This window comes from Gavialis gangeticus, unplaced genomic scaffold (genome assembly GCF_001723915.1).
Source record: "Gavialis gangeticus isolate Ggan-Ray unplaced genomic scaffold, GavGan_comp1, whole genome shotgun sequence".
Taxonomy (NCBI): Eukaryota; Metazoa; Chordata; order Crocodylia; family Gavialidae; genus Gavialis; species Gavialis gangeticus.
The window spans coordinates 34481582-34503626 of NW_017728996.1; the positions used below are offsets into that span (position 1 = coordinate 34481582).

The 22045-nt window shown below is 41.9% G+C and overlaps 1 protein-coding gene across 1 annotated transcript in view; it reads right to left on the reverse strand.

Moving 5' to 3' along the window:
- Window positions 1–22045, reverse strand: part of ADAM10 (ADAM metallopeptidase domain 10) — a 136327-nt gene that overhangs the window by 41255 nt on the left and 73027 nt on the right. The window contains exons 5-9 of the mRNA XM_019504302.1: window positions 20075–20175; window positions 17060–17209; window positions 14924–15016; window positions 13072–13255; window positions 6763–6926 (exon numbers count right to left, since the gene is read on the reverse strand). Of these exons, the coding sequence (XP_019359847.1) occupies window positions 6763–6926; window positions 13072–13255; window positions 14924–15016; window positions 17060–17209; window positions 20075–20175 (692 nt within the window). The remainder of the gene's footprint in view (window positions 1–6762; window positions 6927–13071; window positions 13256–14923; window positions 15017–17059; window positions 17210–20074; window positions 20176–22045) is intronic.

Consider the following 22045-nt stretch of genomic DNA (forward strand, 5'->3'; position numbering starts at 1 on the left):
TTGGATGTTGTGGCAGGGTACTTGGTGTGCCTGCCACCTGAAGAGGTCAGGAAGCCTGCTGAGCCATGGGCAGGTGGGGGTCAGGACTAACTGGGCAGGTGGGGGTCATGGCTAATTGCTGAGTCAGTTGACCCAGGGGGCTGGCACGTGTGGTTACACCTGATCAGAGGAGTCGCCTGGTTGGAGGAGGGCTGGGTTAGACAGGGTATAAGCCCAGACCAATGAGAGCACAGCAGGCAGTAACACCTTGGGAGCTGGTGAAGGTACATCATGCAGCAGGAAGGCTGAGACCCCTGGATGCCAGCGAGGAGAAGGACATTCTGAGGTTTGGGAAGGAACTAAGGGGATGGAGGAGGTTTCTGGGGACCCAGTATGAGGCCTGGAGCCCTGATATGGAGGCTGAGAGTCTGTGGACCTGTTGAGGTGCAAGGAAAGCCTTGAGAGAATGACTGAATGCCTGGGCCTTGCTGAGAGGCCAGATGAGCCCGGAGAGAGAGACGCCGAATGCACAGGGGCCTTATGAGAGACCAAGTGAGTCCTGGGAGAGGGCCTGAGAATTGGTGGACCTACTAAAGGACCAGGTGAGCCCTGATAGAAGGGTGTCTGAGACCTGGTGGAGGGTCTGGGTGAATCCTGAGAGCAGGGTAGAGTACAGGGGGCCTATTTCTGGCCACAGGCAATGACTTGGTGAGGGGACTCCAGGTTCTTGACCACCTGGGTGACAGTGATCATCACCTACTGGAATTCACCATACAGCGCAGGGTGTCAAGGGCCTACAGCAAGGCAGTAGCCCTTGACTTCAAGAGGGCCAACTTCAATGAGTTGAGGAGATTGGTAGGAGAGGTACTGGGGTCCTGGAGGGTTGGGGAACTGGGTGTCCAAGATGAGTGGTCGTTCCTTAAGGAGACGATCCTCCGAGACCAAGAGGTGACGGTCCCAACGAGAATCAAAGGGGGCAAGAGTGTTCAAAAGCCCCCCTGGCTCGCCAAAGGCATTCAGGAATGCCTGAAAGCCAAAAAAGAGGCATACACCCAGCGGAAGGGAGGGGCCATCACCAAATCAGAACCTTAATTCAGGTATAATATCATGAAAAGGATCAGGATCTGGGGGAACACCTGTTCACCAGAGCGCCCCAAGGGACAACAAGGTCAAATAGTCACAAACTCCTCCAAGACGGTTTCAGGCTGGACATAAGGAAGAACTTCTTTACTGTCCGAGCCCCCAAGGCCTGGAACAGACCGTCTCCAGAGGTTGTGCAAGCACCTACTCTGGACTCCGTTAAGAGACATTTGGACGTTTATCTTGCTGGGATTCTTTGACCCCAGCTGACTTCCTACCCCTGGGGCAGGGGGCTGGACTCGATCTTCTGAGGTCCCTTCCAGCCCTAATGTCTATGAAATCTATGAAAGAGGAGTATACCTCCATTGCTTGGGCTTGTAGGGGGGCTGTTGGGAAAGCTAAGGCAGATACGGAACTAGGGCTAGCATCAAGGATCAAGGACAAGAAAAAGTCCTTTTTTTTTAAAATACATAGGGAGTATGAAGAAAGCACTGGGTAACGTGGGGCCCCTGCAGGATATACTTGGCAATCTGATGGTTGCACCAGAGGAAAAAGCAGACCTTTTTAACAATATCTTTGCCTCCATTTTTTTGTGCAGGAACCGGAATTCCCCCACTGAGATTCAGGACGGACTCAGGAGAGACTGCCAGGCCTTGGGTCGGGGAGGACTGAGTTAGGGAACTTCTGGAGGGGCTGGATATGTTCAAATCGGCAGGTCCAGATGATCTCCACCCCAGGGTGCTGAGGGAATTGGCAGGGGTTATTGAAGGGCCTCTGGCATGGCTTTATGAGCACTCGTGGAACTCTGGCCAGGTGCCAGATGACTGGAGGAAGGCCAATGTGGTCCCTATTTTCAAAAAAGGGAGGAGGACCTGGGCAACTATAGGTCTGTGAGTCTTACTTTGATCCTGGGGAAGCTCTTTGAGAAGATTATCCAGGAGCACATCTGGGAAGGACCAGCAGGGGGGACAATGCTCAGGGGCAACCAGCATGGGTTCATTAGGGGCAGGTCTCATCAGACCAACCTGATTGCCTTCTATGATCAGGTCACAAAAAAATCACTGGATGCAGGGGTTGCGGTGGATGTAGTCTTTCTGGACTTTGGGGTGGGAGACAGTGTCAAAGGCCTTCCTATTCTCATTAAAAAACTAGGTGACTGTGGCATTGATGCCTACAGAGTCAGACAGGTCACAAACTGGCTGAGGGGCCGCACCCAGAGAGTGGTGGTGGACACGTCATATTCGACCTGGAGGGATGTGGGCAGTGGGGTCCCCCAGGGCTTGGTCCTTGGGTCTGCACTGTTTAATCTCTTTATTAGCGACTTGGACAAGGGGGTGAAAATCACCCTGTTCAAATTCACTGATAACACCAAGATCTGGGGTGAAGTGGGCATGCTAGAAGGAAGGGACAGGATACAACTAGACCTGGACAGGTTACAGGGGTGGGTGAATGAGAATAGGATGGGATTCAATACTGACAAGTGTAGGGTACTGCACTTGGGCAGTAAGAACCAGCAGCATACCTATAGGCTGGGGAGCTCCCTTCTCGAAAGCACAGTGGCAGGAAGAGATCTTGGAGTCATTATCAATTCCAAAATGAACATGGGCCACCAGTGTGAGGACGCGGTCAGTAAGGCTAACTGCACCTTGTCATGCATCCACCGATGCATCACAAGCAGGGCCAAGGAGGTGATCCTCCCCCTCCATGTGACACTGGTCAGGCCACAGTGGAGTACTGTGTCCAGTTCTGGGTGCCACACTTTAGGAGAGATGTGGCCAGCATCAAGAGGGTCCAAATCCGGGGACAGCAGGGCAGACCCTATGAAGAGAGGCTATGGGACCTGAACCTGTTCAGCCTTCACAAGAGAAGGCTGAGAGAGGACCTGGTGGCTGTCTACAAACTTACCAGGGGGGACCAGTGGGGAATGGCAGAGATCTTGTTCACCCGAGCACCTCCCAGAGTAACAAGGAATAATGGCCATAAGCTATTTGAGAGTAGATTTAGACTACACATCTGAAGGCACTACTTCACAGTCAGGGCAGCTAAGATCTGGAACCAACTTCCAAGGGAAGTGGTGCTGGCTCCTACCTTGGGGGGGTTTAAGAGGAGGCTTGACAATTACCTAGCTGGGGTCATATGAGGCCAGTATTCTCTCCTGCCCAGGAAAGGTGGTTGGACTTGATCTACTTAGGTCCCTTCTGTCCCTACATCTATGAATCTATTGAGGGGTCCAGTTGTGCCCGGGAAAGAAAGGCATGGTATAGCAAGACCTCAGGAGGTCTGTGAGCTTGTAGAGAGAGGGAGACACGGAGGGACTCAAGAAGGTGGACCCACAGAGATAAGGGGGCTGACAGTGGGAGGACTGACCCTGAGAACCCTGACTGGCCTATGCTGGGCCCAGGAAGGACCAAAGGGTAAGAGAGCCCAATGCAAGAGACAGTCAGAGCTGGGAGACCATGGAGTCTTGACTGACTTAAAGGCAGGGCCAGGACCTAGGAGAGGCACAAAGGTCCCTGGTGGGGGACGCAGCCAAGAGGAAGGGGGCAAGGGGCATACAACTCTGGAATGACACTGGCCAGTGGGTATGAGAGTGAACTGGGGCCTTAAACGGAGCCAGGGTCAAGGAGCCCAGTGGTTAGCAGCCCAGGAGTGGCATTGGATATCTAGGGAGAGCCCACAGAAGGGCAAGCAAGAGTAGGTAGACCCAATGATTAGTTCTTGGTAAGACCTAAAACTGCACCCTACTGGAACTGGTTGGTGTGGTGGTGTTGCCTGTGGCAGGGCAGCCTCCATGAAATGCCACACATGGGCCACTCCAGGGAGAAGCAAGGATAGGGCACCAGAAAGCCTCAGCTCCCACTGCCTTGTGGGTTACCCTGTAGAGGGGGAAGGCTAGGGGAGCACACCACGACAGAAAAGCACTTGGCAAGGAAGATCATGGGGGGGGGGGGTCCAGAGGGGTCCAAGACCGTGAGTTGCAAGGCCAAGCAAGGTATAGTGAGGCTCAGCAGGCGTACAGGGACTGGAAGGGTCCAGCGGCCTAGAGAGAGGCTGGGAATAGAGCACAGGGCTGGATGGAGCCAAGGGCCTGGAGAAGGCCTGGGAAAATACGGAGGAGTTGATGCTCAAGAGAGGCCTGAGAGGGACCGAGGACTCTGGCAACTGGAGTGGGGCCTGAGAGACAGAGGGGGCTGGTGGCCCAGGGACTGGCTGAGTGAGGTCCAGGGAGTAGAAGGGTCTGGCTACTGGAGAACAGCCAGGAGAGAGACCAAGGGGTCTGAGGGCCAGAGCGGGGCTATGAGGCCAAGGGGTCAGAAGGCCTAGAGAGGGGTTGCATCAGTGACCGGCAGAACATTTGCAAGGATGTTATTTGCAAGGCATGAGACGCTGTGTAAGGGAGGTATGGAGCAGTCCATGACCATAATCCAGGCAGTCATTACAATAAGAGCAAGGCAGCCTCCCTCTTATCACTGCATTTCCAACAGTGTGTGGCCCGTGAGACAAGAAAGCGGCAGAGTGGGCATGGTCACAGAGTTTCCAGGGAGCATCGCTGCCACCCTTGAAATTCAGATGTGTGACAGATGTTTACATCTAGCCAGTCTGACTGGTGTACAGAATCACTGTAGTTCTGCATACAAGCACAATACAAGATAATTTAAGTTAGTGCCTATTGAGTACAACTGTCCCAGTTCATGACACCTCCAGATGTGCATGCTGAGAATTTAAAAGGGCAACCTGTACTTTATGGGGACACTACCTAGAGGACTAACTGAAACATTACAGACAGTCTGTACTTGCACTGAAAAGAAAAGACTCGCATCCCAAGCATATTGTGTTTAAGAGTAGGAGAGTTGCATAAAGCAAACCACTATAGCAAACTGATTGCTTATAACAATGCCTGTTATGATGCACAGAGGGCAGGATAGCATGTACATTGGCCAAGGCTGATCAAATAGTGGCTAAACTGATGAAGAAAATATACTATCAAGATCATTACAATCAGTTTAGTAATAACTTTGATACAATATAAAGTAAGTACATTTTAAGATGTATGTACTTTTTGAATGCAATACAAGCATACATTTTACAGATCTCTTGAGTATAGTCTCAGTGACATGACATGACCTTCACAGGTGAAAAAAACCTGAAATAATTATCTTCTAACTAATCCAAACTTTTTTTCCATTAAGACAGATTTCCAAGCTTCGTTAAGCCACACTTTTGTTTACATTTCAAATGATTTTTTTTGGGGGGGGGGAGGGGGGTCTCTCTAGAATTGTGGCATTAACTTAGTAGATAAATTCCTAGATTTTAAAGGGGTAGTCTACACAGACTAATTCCTCAGCAACCTTTCGTAAGTAATTCAACAGAGCATCACTTGTTCCGAAATAAAAATATTGAAACATTTGAGTTATTCGAGAACAAATTATCTACTTTAAAATTCACATTATATCTTACCTCAGAATTAATTTTCAAGTTTAACCTAGTCCCAAAACTTAAACTTTAAGGCTAAGTATAGATACTTAAAAAGATAGAGGCAGAATTGATTCAATCTTTGCAGGTTAGTCTAAGCTGCATAGATTGAACCAGTAAGCAAGTGAACACACATTCCAGAAATTCAGCCACATGCCTGTAGTGGCCCAGACCAGAAGTCAAGGGATGACAGAGTATGCCTCCCTGCTTGGCTGGAGCAGACAGCTTGAGTCAAGGCTAGTTCACCCACCCTGCAATCTGGGATGTTGGGGGACTGAGTTAACTTGAATATGGAGATGATCTGGGACAGAAGTTCAATAAACTGATTTAACCTAAATCAGTAGTATGATAATAACACATCCATTCAGGTTCATCTTAAACTGGTTTTGGCCACTGTGAAAGCAGTTTGTGCGCATTGAACCTCTGGTTCTGTTACAGATTTGGATTGGTTTCTGATCACTTATACCGATTTATGTGCAATTTCTGTCCCTATCTTAAAAGGTTACATCTACAAAAAAGGCAAACTGTCATTTGCAAGTAAGAGCAGCAGAAATAAAACCTCACTTTTCAAACTGTCACACAAATTAAACATCTTCAAAAATAAGGGAGAAACAAACAACTGTTTCCTATTCCCAGTGCAATTCAGACTGCTTTTTTACTAGCTTTCATAACTACAAATTTTTCAGGTATAAACAATGAAACAAGTCACAGAGAAAGGTCAGTTTTATCCTCACAGGTTGTAAAAAGTCTTCTTACTCAAATAAGCAAAAGTTTTGCTTCATGAGCTTGTTTGCGACCACTCAACCAATTTTTGAGTGACATTAGAATTCAGGTCTCACTGAGGAAGAATGTCTTGCATTCAAAAAGCTTGCTTAACTTTATTGCAACTACATAGTTGGTCCAATAAAAGAAATCACCCCAAGGAATCATAACATACATGCACATTTTTGAGAAGTTATGAGGGAGTATAAACCTTGCTTACATAAAGAATACATTTAATTCACAAAATATGCTGTGCAGAGTTCTCCCCTTTGCAAAACATCTATAAAAGGGCTTACTTCATATAGCTTTATCTGCAAAACCCTCATTTTTCCCCACAGAAGAGTTTCTTTAGCATATTGTACAAGAACAAAGGGAGTAAAAGTTACAAAAAGTTTGCATTGTACTTGGAGCATGCCTCCTCCCCCCACAACACTGAACATGTGCATTAGGGTAAGAGATAATACTTACAGGAGAACCAAAATTATGTCCAACCTCATGAGCAAAAGTGATGTGAGAAACCTTAGGTGGGACATGAGACCCATAGTTCTGAACAGTGATGATTCCAGTATTTAAGGACTTCTTTTTACCATCAGAATAAAGTTTGCTCTTTTCACATATTCCCCCAGAGCTCCCTGCATTAAAAAAATAAAAGATTTATAAAAAAAAGTGAGAGTTGTATCGCTTGTTCAAAGTCCTAGCTGAAACCCAAAGCCTTGTCTAACACAGGGGTGTTAGTGCAAACCAGGCAGGCTGATATTTCAAAGTTATTTTGCACAAGCACTCATTGTAGAAGCTCATCCATACCAATAGGGCTTTTTTGCAGTTAAGATTATACACTTTTGAAGCAGATTAACCTTAACTGCATACCTGCCCTTAGTTCATAATAAGAGCATCTACATGGGAAGTTAGCTTTTCTGCAATAGTTATTTCATGCTATGTATTTTAGACGTTCAGTGTGTAGGCAGACCTACCTTTACCTCAGTTGTAGTGCAACACCAAAAACTATGTAATGAAATACACAAGTTTCTTCTTTATACCCTACTTGGCTCTCATTTTAAGTAAAAACACATTATTCCTAAAAACAGAAAATCATTTCCAGTATCAAGGGGGAGGAAAAAAAAAAAAGAGTATAACATTCACAAATGTTCATATAAGGCCTAAAATTACTAACTGCACATCCTGGAAAGCTGGAGTGACTCATTTTCCACAGTGTAATTTAAACCTGAAGTGCAGTTTCAAAGGGTAGGTTAATCATATACATGTTTATAAGATCATAACTAGGTCACACCCAATGTCTGAAAAATGTCTTGAGATTCACTAATTCTATTACTAAGTATTTCTGATATCTAAAACATGCTTTCTAAACAAGTTGTATTGCTAAAGTTAAACACAATACAGCAAAATAGCCTGTATCAGAATACCTGCGTCTAGTCACACACATGGAAGGGTAATACAGAGCCAGATTTGTATGGCAGGGAATAAAAAAAGTGTATCAACATTGAGTTTAACTTCAGTCACATGATACACTGCAGCAAGTATTAACAAAATGTATCTATATCGTTCTAGACTATTTAAATAGTCAAATTCCTAAAATTCTTCCTAAAGGCCAATAAAGTCTCCCCTATCTGCGCATTCTACACCTATCTGCCATCCATCCCACTGGTTAGGCAAGTCTGTAGAGATTTGATAGACATGAATGTTAAATAATGAGAGGCAGGCACTAAGGGTGACATTCCTCTGATGTGGGTTCTATGCACCAAAACTGGTGGGTGAAAGAATCGGCACTGGGTTCTTCAGTTGTGTAATATGGTATAGATACCAGGCAAATTCACTTGCAAACCTCTTTTAGAGAAGATTTTAGTGATATAAAAATGCAAACAAGAACTTCAGGACAGGGGTCCAAGCCATGACCAGCAGCCAACCCTTCACAGGCAGCCTGGTGGTTGGGAACCTCTGGCCTATGGTGTCTAGTATGTTTATAAGTGGTCAAAATCAGATATTTTAGAGGTAGGAAGGTAAGTGTGGGGAAACATCTCTCACGCAATAGGTTTCAAACCTAATAATTAATTCTTAAATACTTCAAGATCTGAAGCATAAGAAGCTTGATATTGCTTCCAAAATTGCTAGTTTTGATTAGAACCCTGGATGTTATTAAAATCTTGCTGATCTGTTTTTCTTACATTCCATAGTTTTCTATGGCACTACATACTATGGTCTAAATACTCATAATGCAGACAAATACCTCTTTTGAATTTCTAATTGATTTGATTTCATTCAACTTTCCATTTCTCTAGCCTTGTGTTATGAGACAAGTACAAGAACTCTTGTCTACCTTCTCTCCAACATCCTTTATTTTATGTAATTTACTGTGTTCCTTTTCTTTGTCACCTTCACATTCTTAAAAATGACTATTTATTCTTGGTAGTAGGACAGGACAAGAAAGTGAAGAATGGAAAAGTCAGCTGTGGAAAAAAACTGCGTGCAATACCAATATACTGTGAAGACTGTCTAGTTGGTGAATGTTGTATTTAGGGTTTACAATATCACATTCTAAAACTATGATCTCTGATACTTCTTTTTATAAGTATGTAATATGAAGCAATTTACCCCGAAAAGAATATTTGCATACAATTTATTTGCAGACTACAACAGCATTTAAATGTTTGGTAAGAATCTGGGTTTATATATGATTTTTTTTTTTTGAATGATTCAAAATCTTAAAGTACAGACTACAAATTTATTTAAGTTTTATTTACCAAAACAGTTTTGAAAACAAAGTACAGAAAAACAGAATAAAATCAGACTGGTCATATGCTAACTTTGATTTATTTTTTTTAATTAACATTTTCCAGTGGTTGAAATGCAAACAAACTACCTTTATAATTATAATTTGATTTCCAGTTAAAACACATTCCTGCTAGCACTGAAATTAATGAGCCAAGTTTTACACAGCTGTAAATTTGCACTGATCCTTTATAAATCCATGAAAAAAATGCTAGTTACAGTAAGTGTGGATAGTGAAAAAGTTGTTAGTCAGATATCTAAGACTCTGCATGTAACAAACAACATTGGCAAAACATCCAAGAGAAACTACAGTGACAGTTTCCAAATTACCTAGCCTATAAACAAATGCATCTGCTGTGTTTCTAAACACCTCAAATTTAGCAGCATCCTCCTACATTGATCAGTCTGACAAACAAGCAGCATGGGGCAGTCAAAGAAACAACTTACTGCTGGCAAATTAAGATTTATTTTTAAATTGACAAGGCTCTGAAGATGGTTCATCCCTAACCAGCACTGAAGACGTAATTGTACAGACCACCTCACCTTCTGGCCATGAGTCAACATTTTACAAAAATGCCTACTACTTTACCTGAATTATATTTTGTTAAAATGAAAGATATCACAACCAAATAATCTATAAATCTGTTACTCCTGATAAGTGGCTTTCATGTTTACTGTAGATGGAACAAAAACAGTCACCTAATCAGTTCAGAGGTGAAGAGTGAAAAAACAAGATTAGTTAGCTCACGTGGCCTTCCCTAACTCACAAAGTGTCTGGCAAATAAGACTGGAATTAGAATCTGTTGCTAGCATAACATTTAACAAGCACATATAATGCGTGAGACACAAAATCCTTCCCTCCCTAAAAAAAAGAATATTCAGATATGTGAAAAATCTATAGCAGAAAAAGTTATCTTGAAATAAATTGTGACTGACAAAAAAAAATCTTGTATTTTATAATGCATTTCACATGTGATCCAATTAGTTTATAAAGATTGAAGAGCACTGGCTTTTTTGTATCTCATCAAAACAGGATTTTTTCTACTAATGTTCTAATTAAAGGGATGAAATCTGCTATTTGCAACATTTGATACCACTTTATTTCAGATAATTAGTGCAGCCTCAGGAAATCAAACTAGGAAATTCAAGTTACATTTTCAGAAACATAAGCAAGAGAACTACAGTAGTAATTTTGTCCGTTCTACTGATAAAAATCTCACCAAACTAGAATGAAGTTTCGTAAATTAAGATCTATACCACCAAAATTCACAGTAGACGTAGTTTTCTTTGCAGATTAACTTGTTGACCAAAATAATGAGAGAACACAGAGTGCAGCCTAGTATGACAAGACGCTGCTGTAGGGCTGTCTTTTTGTTACAAGGCAGAAGGACACAGTTTTAGTGCCAGACCTGCCTAAAGAAAAAGCCTTTCTAACATATTACAAAGGCCAAACCTTATCTGTAGCAAAAGAATGACACTTTCTGATAATAAAAAGGAGGAGAGCGGAGAACAGGAACATACAGAATGGTATCAGTCTGGAATTGTTTAATGTTTCTTAGTCAGTTATGACAATATTTGCAGAATGATTACTTCAACTGAGCCTTGCAACTAGATTTCGCCAACCATTAAGTAACAAAAGTCAAAATTCAGTAATATTCAACTCCTCTTTAGTGTTAACAATGCTGAATCTTTTCTGCAGAAGGAAAACTGCCTACATACATGGACAAGAATGACTTTTGTCTTGCCAGGTGGTAAAAAGTATTTTTCCAATGGACAAGATGAGTCTTTAAATAGAGTTTCTTACATCACACTTGAACAGGAATAGCGACTACTGCAGTTATATAGTCCCAAGGCAGGCTATCACAAGGCTTCTCTTAAAATTTCTCCCACAGAAACAGCAGAGCATTTTTACTAAAAATATACGCTAAAGTTTCTAAGAGTCAAGATGCATAGTTGCAAGTAACAGTTTCAGTTAAGTTTCAAAATGAAACAGCGTATCTTGAAAGAGCAACAGCAGAGCAAATGTTTCAGGCTCTCTACAGACATCTGTCTGTACACAGATTTATGCTCTGCTTAGTGCTGTTCAACATACTTATTAACAATTTGGATGCTGGAACTAACGCTTTCCAGAGAAAATTTGCAGATGAAACAAAACTGAGAAGAACTGTAAACACATTGGAGAATGACACCACAATTCAGAAGGATGTCAGGCTGGAAAGCTGGGCTGGACCTAACAGGATGATGTCCAATGCCAACAAATGCAAGGTGCTACACCTCAGGAAGAATAAACATAAATACAAATACAAAATGAGTGATACCTGGGTGGATGGCAGCATTACAGGGAAGGACCTGGGAATACTCGTATAGCACAGACTTGATATGATCTGCACTGTGATGCAGCTGCATAAGAGGTGAATGTGGTTTTGGGATGCATCAACAGACACATTAGGTGCAAGACACAGGAAGTGATAGTGCTTCTACTGAGCTCTGATTAGGCCTCAGTATTGTGGGCAGTTTTGGGCTGCACATTTTTAAAAGGACATGGAGAGGTTAGAGGATTCAGACATGAGTGATAAAAGTGATAAAGGGCATGGAAGACAAGTAGTACAAGGAGAGGCTGAAGGAGCAAGGCACGTTCAGCTTGGGGAAAAGACACTTGAGACATGACAGCAATCTTCAAATACTTGAAGAGCTGCCATAAAAAGGGAAAACTTTTTCTCTCTTGCTGCAGAGGACAGGACACAGGATCAGTGGCCTGAAGTTGCAGCAAAGTAGGTTTTGATTGGATATCAGGAAAACTTTCAGGGTTAGAACAGTGAACCAGCAGAATAGATTGCCTAAGGAAGTTGTGGACTCAGTATTACTGAAGATGTTCAATAAGAGGTTGGACAGCCACTGCCAGGGAACATATAAGTATAGCTATGCCTATTCTATTGTGGGTATTTCCCATACTTTTGGGCTTTGCTGGTTACTGAATGGGACTGGGAAAGGATTCTTTCCCTTTTGCTGCTGCCCTGCTATGTGTCAGGGGTTTTTTCAGGCCTTCCTCAGAGGCATTGGGTGCTGGCTGCAGGATTTCGACGGAGTGTGCCAGTGCTCCTGCTGGGACAAACCCAGAGGTTCCTGGCTAGACGGTCTTGCCCCTCTGCCCAGGGTCAGACTGACTGCCATAGGTGGGGGGGTCAGGAAGGCATTTTGTTCCAGGGTCAGACTGAGGGTATGGACTGTGGGGCATTTTCGCCCATCTCTGTAGCAGGGGTCCTGGACCTCTTTCTTGGATCTCTAGAGGGTATTTTTACAACTGTCCCAGCAGCAGGATGTGGGACACTATGGTCCCCCTGCTTTACCTAGGAAGGGTTAGGGTTGTTCTGCCTTGTGGTTCTGTCAGGGTTGACTGTGTGCTTTTGCTAAGAAGTTAGCACAACGGATAACATTTTAGATCATGGATTTATAATAGGGTGATCTGGACAGAGATTATCTTGCCTCAGGCAAGGGGATTGGACTAGATAACTTCTTGAGGGCCCTTCTAGCCCTACTTCTCTATAACTGTTGGATTTGATTCTGGAGTACAATTCTGCAACAGGCTGAGAGTCAAAGACTATGAAGTGGAGAATCATATGGATCTCTGCTTTTAATTTAGACAGCACATTCCTGCCTCATGTCTTATTCTACTGATCATTTGAACCTATGCAAATGTGGTAAACAAAAACCAACCTAAACACTTATGGGCCTTCATCCGCACAGAAAAGCAAGGTGCTATAATGAAAAAAACCAGCCAAACAAACTATGAATTGGGGAAATGATGCACCTCAAATCATAAGGGCTCATGAAGTACTACTTCTTCCATTACAGTTTCAAATACTACCAAAAGAGAACTGTGAAGAGCCAGTTAAGCTAGCGAAAGGTTTTCTGCAAGTCAGTACCTTTTATACTTTTCTTCATACATAAATACTTGATTCACAATAGAAAATACTGTAGTTATGGATTAATTACCTGAAGGAGCTCCAACCCAAGCCAGACCCAGGACACCATCATCAAAATCACGGTCTGTAAATACATAAGCTAAGCAATAATCATCATGATTCTGCTCCGAGTTCAGTTCCAGAAACTTCTCCACACCAATGTTAGGAAATCTGAAGGGATTGGAAGGGTCCCTCTCATCAGCAGTTGTGTTGATCTAAAAGTAAATCGAGTGTAAACTTCATGAGACATTTAATTTGTCCGGCTAATGAAAGCTTGCTAAGAAACGCATCCTATTACTAACTTCCCTATGCGGTTAAATAATAAATTTTGTATAAATGCTATGTATTATTAATGTTTACTATTTGGAAAAACACAAAACCTGAAATGAAGACCAAATGACTGCACTTATATGGTAAATCAGCACCTATTTTTAATCGCTTATTTTGTTTCATAACAAGCTTTTTCCAGAAAGTCTTTTCATGAGTACCAAAAAAAAAAAGGAAGCACATATTTATAAACTTAATTCTATACCTCTGGGATTGGTCTTCAATCTGGCAAAGTAGAGACCCCGTATATTTACTTTAGAAAGTAAAGTTTCTGATACAAAAGGACTGCACTGCTTTTTTGCAATGCATGCTGAAGGGAAATGCTAAAAACCGTTGCATAGTCAATGTTCAGGATATTTACGTACCAATATGAACATGAAAAAATTGTGATACCTACTACAGAGTACAGCTGCATGTCCACGTTAAAATCTTTAACAAAGCTCAGTACTATGCTTCGTTCAATATCATGGGTGACAGACTGTTCAGTTCAGCACGCTCTACTATTAAAATCTCTAAAAGTGAATTTTCAGAGCATAAACGAACACTTAGGCAGAAGGGGCATTTTTACACATGCAAGTGCTGCAGCGCTGGGTGCTTTGAAAAGTGCCCAGCACTGCAACACTTGCAGTTGTATAATGGCAAAATGCACATCAGTGCTGAGAAAATGGTGGCAGCATGCTTTTGAACTAAAACCCCTCAGGGGCGCTTTAGTTCAAAAGCACACCAATGCCATTTTCTGCATGCTGATGCACATTTTGCCAATTATACAACTGCACATGACGCAGCGCAGTTCGCCTCAGCTCGCATGCAGAGCACTCGATTAATCGAGTCTGCTCTGAAGCAGTGGATCTCCAGCATATCGTGGGAAAAAAGTATGTTTATAAATGCCTAAAGTTGGTCCAAGATTTTAACCGAATACAGCAATTTTACCTTTAACAGTCTAAAAGAAACCCTAGGGGATCTAGAGAAGAAGTTAGAATACTTTTTGTATGTAGTCTTCCCCTCACCATCAATACTGGAACAGCAGGTTTTCCCTAATTTTCCTGCAGGAGTTTTCTAAGGGCTTTGTGTATTTTGATATATCACACCTTAGAGGGTCTGGAGTGTTAGCTCTTCAATAAACTCTTCCTCCTAAAATGTTCATGATCTATTAAATAAGTGTTCAAAACTTAAGGGTGGGGGAGGGAGGAGGGAATGGGGGATAAGTTATCCATGAGGCCGATCCTTCACAATTCATCCAGACCATGGACTGGTCCTGTGCCACTCATCTGGACTCACCTGACCTCGGGGACCAGATAAATTTGACCCCCTTGCTATAAACAACAAACTTCCTAACACTGGACACTGAATTACCCACAGTCAATAATGGAAGACACTGCAAAGTGACAATGAATACTAGAAGACCACTGAAAAAACCTGGTACAAGACTGCATATTTTTTATTTACCAAAAATCAGCCAGGAATAATAGGTAATGATCTTGGAAAGAGAACGCTATTCTAAGCAATTGCACCTTGCATTCAAATAACTAAACCACAGCTACAATGGAATTACTTACCCTTATTCGTTTCACCATAAAGCTGATGTTACGAATTCCTGAGAAATCTGTTGACTGATAAATTGTGTCAATTGCTTTAACATGGCTTGATATCTGTTAAATCAGAAAAAAGGGTAATATAGTTAAACTGAATTGCATGACTGCATATCTTTATTGTCACTAGCTACAAAGTTTCTTCCGCTTTCAAATGGATATTAACATGGCATATGAACTTTCATTTATAGTTAAGTACTTTAATAAAATGTTAATAAATAATTAGTAATAACCGTCTACATACTTTACACCATGAAGAGGTCAAATATCACCAAATTCTTTATAGGCAAGTTAAATTTGCTCATCTTAACAGATGCAACTAAAACATAATGCATTTGTTCGAGGCAGCCACTCAACTGACCTTAACATCAAAGTTCTATTGAAACGTCAGATATAAAAAAAAATATTATTTTAAAATTATTCTTCTGTAAAGTATTTTGGAAAATATTTACTTGTCATTGCTTATCACTCTTGCAGTTGTACTAGACATGAAATATGTAAAATGAACCACTTGCCTTCCTGAAAATTTTATTCTAAATTTCTAAATCCTTAAAAGCACCCTGACTCCTAATTTCACAGGAGTCCCACTTACAAAAGGGACCTGGATGCCTTTATAAATATTATCTACAGTGAGTGATTTGTGTACAGTATGATGAACTAATATACAGTAAAATTAGACACAAATGTCAATGATTGGTCATCTTTTAAGAGAAGAGAACACACGAGCTTTTAAAATTTTCATCTACAAAAATACGTTTCTCACTTGAAACGTCTGAAAATATTCTATGTTTATACCCCTGCTTCTCTGACGAGCTATTAAACTGGTCTGTATAGGACAGGGGTAGACAGTGTTTTTGGCCAAAGTGCCAAAAACACCACCAACCCTGACATGTCTCAGGGCAGACTGTGGGGAAGCCACAAGGGGCCTGATCCTTATTGCTGGCAGCAGGTGCATACACGCCTCCAGGCAGATGGTGGGGGAGGGACCACAGTTGTGCTGCCCTGGCCCCTTCCCCACCCTGCACCCCAAGGTGCACATGAAGCTGCTAATGACAAAAGCTGGTGGCAGGGTTTTGGAGCCCAGTGCAGCTGTTTGCAGCCTGCCCACTGCCTGCTGCAGCTGCCCAGAACCCAGGCCACATGCAGGCAGGAGACTACAAAACAGATGCATCGTGCTCCAGAGCCCCATGCAGGCTCTATGTCCCAGTCCCTCCCCTGCCATCTGCCCGGAGGTACATATACAACTGCCACTGACACAGAGCCAAGCTGGGGCTCTGAAGCCTGGTGCAGCTGTTTGTAGTCTCCCGGCTGCCTGCCATAACAGGCCCTGGGCTCTGGGCAACTGCAACAGGCAGCAGGCAGGCTACAAAAATTTGCACTGGACTCCAGAGCCCCAGCACTCGCACCATGGCAGCAGCAGCTGCATGTGCGCCTCTGGGTAGTTGGCAGGGTAGGGGACAGGGTTACACTGTCCCAGGCCTGTTCCCTGTCATCCACCCAGAGACACATACATACCTGCTGTTGCCACAGAGCGTGTCCGGGGCTTCGAAGTCCAGTGCAGCTGTTTGCAGCCTCCTGGCTGCAGCCAACCCGGGCTCTGGGCAGCTGCTGCCAGCCACAGACCATGGGCTACTCACAGAAGGGCTTGCAGCCACCTCGGGCTGCCTGTTGCAAGCAGCCCAGGCTCTGTGTCTGGTGGCAGCTGCCCAGAGCCCAGGCTGGCTGTGGCATGCTGAGCAAAATGACCTCACGTGCCATGCTCTGGCGCACACGCCAGGGGTTGCCAACTCCTGGTATAGGAGCAGGCACTGGTGTCTTTATAAACTCGTGGGTTGACTCTCTCAATTGCTTAGCCTCTATAGATCCCATTAACAATAAAACAACAACTTCAGATCTTAGCACCTCCAAATATTAGGCAATTGGTGTCTTTCTGAAAACTGATTACAAAGCAACCTCAATGAGATAGGATGGCAAAAGCAGATGAAAAGATCATCTCCAATAGTGAGGGTGCAGATACAGGATGACAATACATTAAATTTGTCAATATTTCTTTAAAAGGGCACACAACGTATTCCTGAAATAATGGCCATGGTTTACAAATACCTGTGCAATTACAGCTTCCCTTGTTCCATAATGCTTATAGAAGAGATGATCAGTCTGAATATAAAGCTGACATGTATTTCTTTCAGCTTGAGCTGCACGTTTTTTCCTTAAAATCTGTGGACCACTGGTGATGGTTTCTTCAAAAGGTTTCTGTACATATATTAAAATACATGTTAATTTTAATGTTAATGTTAATTCTGTAAACACCTAAATGAAAAAACAAAAAATTCCTTATTTTGATGTGGTGCATTTAATAAATCCTCTTCATACATTTTCCTCTTATGTATCATATAAAAGTTGAATCTTTAACTAAGCTGTATATATTTCTAGTTCTCATGGTTTGTTTTAATCTGGCTCCTAAGGACACCTCATCTCTCAACTTCCCTGTACACTTTAACTTAGTATTTCGTAATGCAACCAGCAGGAACACAGAAGTTATGGTACACTCAAACACAGGAAATCTGCCCCTAACAAATCATACAAAGAATTAAGTAATGATTTGAAGCCAAAGGTCATAGGAAAGTTGGACTAGCATGGACCTCATGAGATCCATGGATAAGTGACAAAAATCTAGTTGGCAACAATCTTAAAACTCAAATTTTTCCTTATAACGAACATTACTACTTCGAATGATAACTGCCCTAGAGTCAACAAGCTGAACAAACTGAAATACTCCAGCATGTGCTTACATTCTGAATGAAAGAAATGCCAAGCAGCCTAAACTTACTATTTTTACCATGCAGAGCAGAGACTGCCAGAAACATCTGCCCTAAGTCTGTTCTTTGGTTAATGGTCTCATCTCCTCCCAATGCAAGAAATGTTTTTGAAAAATATCCTAATGCTGGTTCATCTGCATTTGTGCTGGCAATATTTTGAAACCCAGTATAAATAAGATTTGGATGTCAATGTTGTTCACAATACTGAGTCATCTAACTTATGAGGATAGAAGTAAATGACATTAAAACTCAGAAAACACTGACAGTAAAACTGTCAAATTAAGGCATAATACACATGGTAAACAACAGTAAAAAAAAAAAATGTTCAAGAACTTCCCTTTTAGAAAAAAGGACTGAGGGTATAGACTGGCATTTGAGTTCCAAAAATGTCCAGTACCAAAAAAACATGGTGAAAAGGGGGCTGAACAGATGTTCCAGCCATCTGGCTGACAAGCTACACAGTGATGAGCTCTCCAGCCAGGAGAGCCAATCTAGGGGGGCCTGATCATTGATGGCCTGCAACTCCCCACTGCCAGGGAAGGGGAGAGGCTGTCGATGATCAGCTGGCAGATGCTAAAAAGCACCAGCTGCAGAGGACATCTTCCTGCCCTACAAAAATGGCAGAAGCAAGAACTACAGCTACTCCTTGCTTAATGTTGTAGTTACGTTCTTGAAAAATGCAACTTTAAGTAAAAGGATGTTAAGCGAATCCAGTTACATCACAGTAGTTACCTACTAGCAGGTGGTGGCCAAACAACATTATAAGCAAACATTGCATGACTTTAAATTAGTATGTTCTCTAGTAGATCAGTGATGTAATAATGAAACAATGCTAACCACAACAATGTTAAATGAGGAGTACAGTCTAGAGTCTCCCCAGGATGGTTCAAGCCACAGCAGCGGAAAACCTAGGACCATGCAAACGGGGTGGGGGGGGATGATGGGGAATAGGGGAAATAGAGGGCAGTGACTCACATGAGTCAACTGGCCTGGGTCTCCCTGGGATGGCTTAAGTGACTGGGGAATGCCCAGGGAGACACAGGACTGGACAAGGGGTCAGGGACAGTGCTTCTGCTGCTTGAATCATCCTGGGGTTCCAGATAACAATTTTGTTTGAACTACTTCTGGTGCGAACTGATTTATTTTTAAGTCAATGTCTTGCTAAATAACTATAACTTTAGTCACTATTTCTGCAGCTCCTTCTCCTTTTGTTAATTGTAAGGATCTTGAATGGTAATAACTCACTTGAATATATAAATGAAGTCTTAGCTGTGATATATCCAAACGAATATTACCACTCCTGATCCTCTAAGTCCCAGATACAGGTTTTGACAAGTACACAAGATGCAACAGAACAAAGGAGCTGGTATAACATTTTTTTCTTCCTGCCAACTTGCTGAAGTCTGTACGAACAGAGGTCCACACTTTCACACCTCCAATTCCACAAAAAAAAAAAAAAAGTGTTTCTCACAATGCAAGTATTATAGGACCCATCAGATACCCCGTGGGCAGCTTTTATTTGTGAGGCAGAAAGAAACCAAGTATTTAATTAAAGGAAAGCAAGGAGGGCAATTCTCTCCTGCTTTCTGTGGACTGCACAGAGTTCTCATGAGGAATACTTGAATTAGCAGGACCAAAGTCATATGGCTCTAAGCATAGAAAATTCTGAGTTCACTTCAAACTCACACCTTCACCTCATGCCAGGAAGCATTATAAGGCTTATTAACTACTTTTAGCTATTTCAGTCACACTGCTTATTTTGCCACATGTGGAGGTCTCAGATGCCTTCCTGATGGGACCACCATATAGCAAAACTTGTAGACATTTCCCATTGCCAGCAAATGATAGAGTGTCTTTCATGGACCATACAATCTCTTCCCATTCCCCCCCACCAGTATTATTTTTCCTGATACTCATTTTTAAGTTTAGTTGGAAAAGCCAGCAGCGATACTACAGGTCCCTTAGAACAGAGGTTCCCAACCATCAGGCCACAGCCCGGAACCGGGCCATAAAGGGTTGGCTGCCAGTCCACAGAAGGGCTGGCTGCTGGACCGGAAGTCCGGAAGTAACCAGCAGCCAACCCTTTTTTACTGAGTATAAAAAAGGGTTGGCTGCCAGTCCACAGTATGCCTGTCACTTCTGGCCTGGAGTGTGCCAGTCCATGGTCACTTCCACTCTGATCCAAAAAGGTTGGGAACTACTGCCTTAGAAGGTAAGGTGCTCCAGAAGACCAGTGGAAGAGAGACAGCAAAGGGTAGTTTCTTTTTATCAATGCAGTCCATTAAAATCTACACTGTACCTGTGTTGGGTCCTCCACACCGGTCATTTGGTACTTCTGCATTCTTTCAAACACAGAATGATCAGCACAGCCTCCTTGTGGTCCGTATTTATGGGGGTACTCTAAAAGCAAGGAAAAATGGTTATTCTGTTTCAAATTCTAAATATTTAAATACATTTTACTTATGTTAAAAGCACAGCAGTATTGAAGAGCGCTTGCAAACTAGTTAATCTAATGTTCAACATGGTACAATTCAAGTAAAAAAAAATCTGATTTTCACTCATGTCAATTTAAAAAAAAAATCTCTCATAAAGCCATCATCCTAATTTTTTAGTAGTTTTTTTTACATGTATAAATGAACTGGGACAATAGTAATACTTATTCTAAATTGTTATATTTTTTGCAAAATACATGCATAAGTGTACAATGACTTTTTTTTTTTTTTTTTTTTTTAAAGGAACTGAAACATATACCCAACAAAGCTAGTTAGAATTATAGCTCTTTTCTAAAAGAGGAGATGACATCATTTACTACCAAAGCAATGTTTCTTAAATTGCTTTGAGTTTTTAGTCAGGAGGTCACAAATTTGTATTGAACTTGAACTCGGGTCTTGAGAGGTAAGAAATAATTATCTAGCAGTGTTTTAAAATACTGATCATTTTTAATTCTACCCACTGAATTTTACTGACATATGGCAAGTTAAATTTAATTTATTTAATTTAATTAATAACTGCTCCGACACCTGGGGAACATTGCCTTACTATAATGGAATAGCCTTAATGTATGCATTTAAGCAAAAACGGAGTTTTATTAACGTGAATTAGACACTCAACATTTAACCACAAATGGCTGCTCAGCATAATTTTAAGACATACGTATTAAAAACACATATTGTTCTTATGGGAAATGTACATCTCATTATATTAAATATGTAAAACCATTTCAAATGCAACAGTCCATGATTTTTACACAGGGATACTATCCCTTTTTACAGCGGGAAAGACTATAACACTAGAAGTGAATTGCTCAAGGTCACAGAGTGAAACAGGGATAGAGACAGGAAACAAACTCATGTTTCACCTGCCTATCCCATATTTTATCACCTGGACCAGACTCTCTGTCAACTGTACAATTGTATTCAAAGTTCAATACCAAACAGAATGTCCACAAGGTATTTACAATGTATTCTGTTATCTATTCAGCTATTCAAAAAAAAAAAAAAAGATGAGAAGAACCTTAACAAGTGAGAAAGTACTTTAATACTGCAAAAGACTGAAAACTGTATTGGTTTTAATGAGCGTACTCTTAGTTAGTGACTGGCAAAGTTATCCAAAAGAAGCCTAAAAAACCCGAAGTAATTTATTTTAAGGGCAGCTGAATGAGAAGTGAAAGATGTATCCATGTTGACACAAACGGAAAGGAAGCTGCATCTGTTTTACACTTCAAAGCCAGCTTCTAGAGTGCATCATTCCCTTGGTAGGGAATCCAAATAAATGCCACAAAATATTTTGTTTTCTGAAGCCTTTAACGTAGCACCCATTTAACAGAGGACATCACAAAGAGAAGAATAAAGCTTTTACCCTCACACAATGTTCACTGAACTTTCAAGATGCAAGAAGGCCACATATCACTGTTTAGCACTTCCAAAATATAAATATAGATAAGATACAGTGCAATTTCATGTACCATCCAGGATATATTTCTTAGCTTTAGAGATAGCAATAGGAAGTGAAGGCTTTTATAAAAGACTATAACAGGAAGACCAGAGAAGGAGAAAGTGGTAGAAGCCTTAAGGAAATGGGAATGGAAATAAGGTGGTTAAAGCTTTAATTCCTTTAATAATTTATTGTACTTCCTTTATAATATGCAAGAAGGCCTTGAAAGACCATCCTCTGAACAAATAGGAAATGAACAGTAGCCAGCATACTAACAATAAAGGCTCATCTGCATCACCACAGATCAGCTTGAACTAAAGATATGATTTTTTTTTTT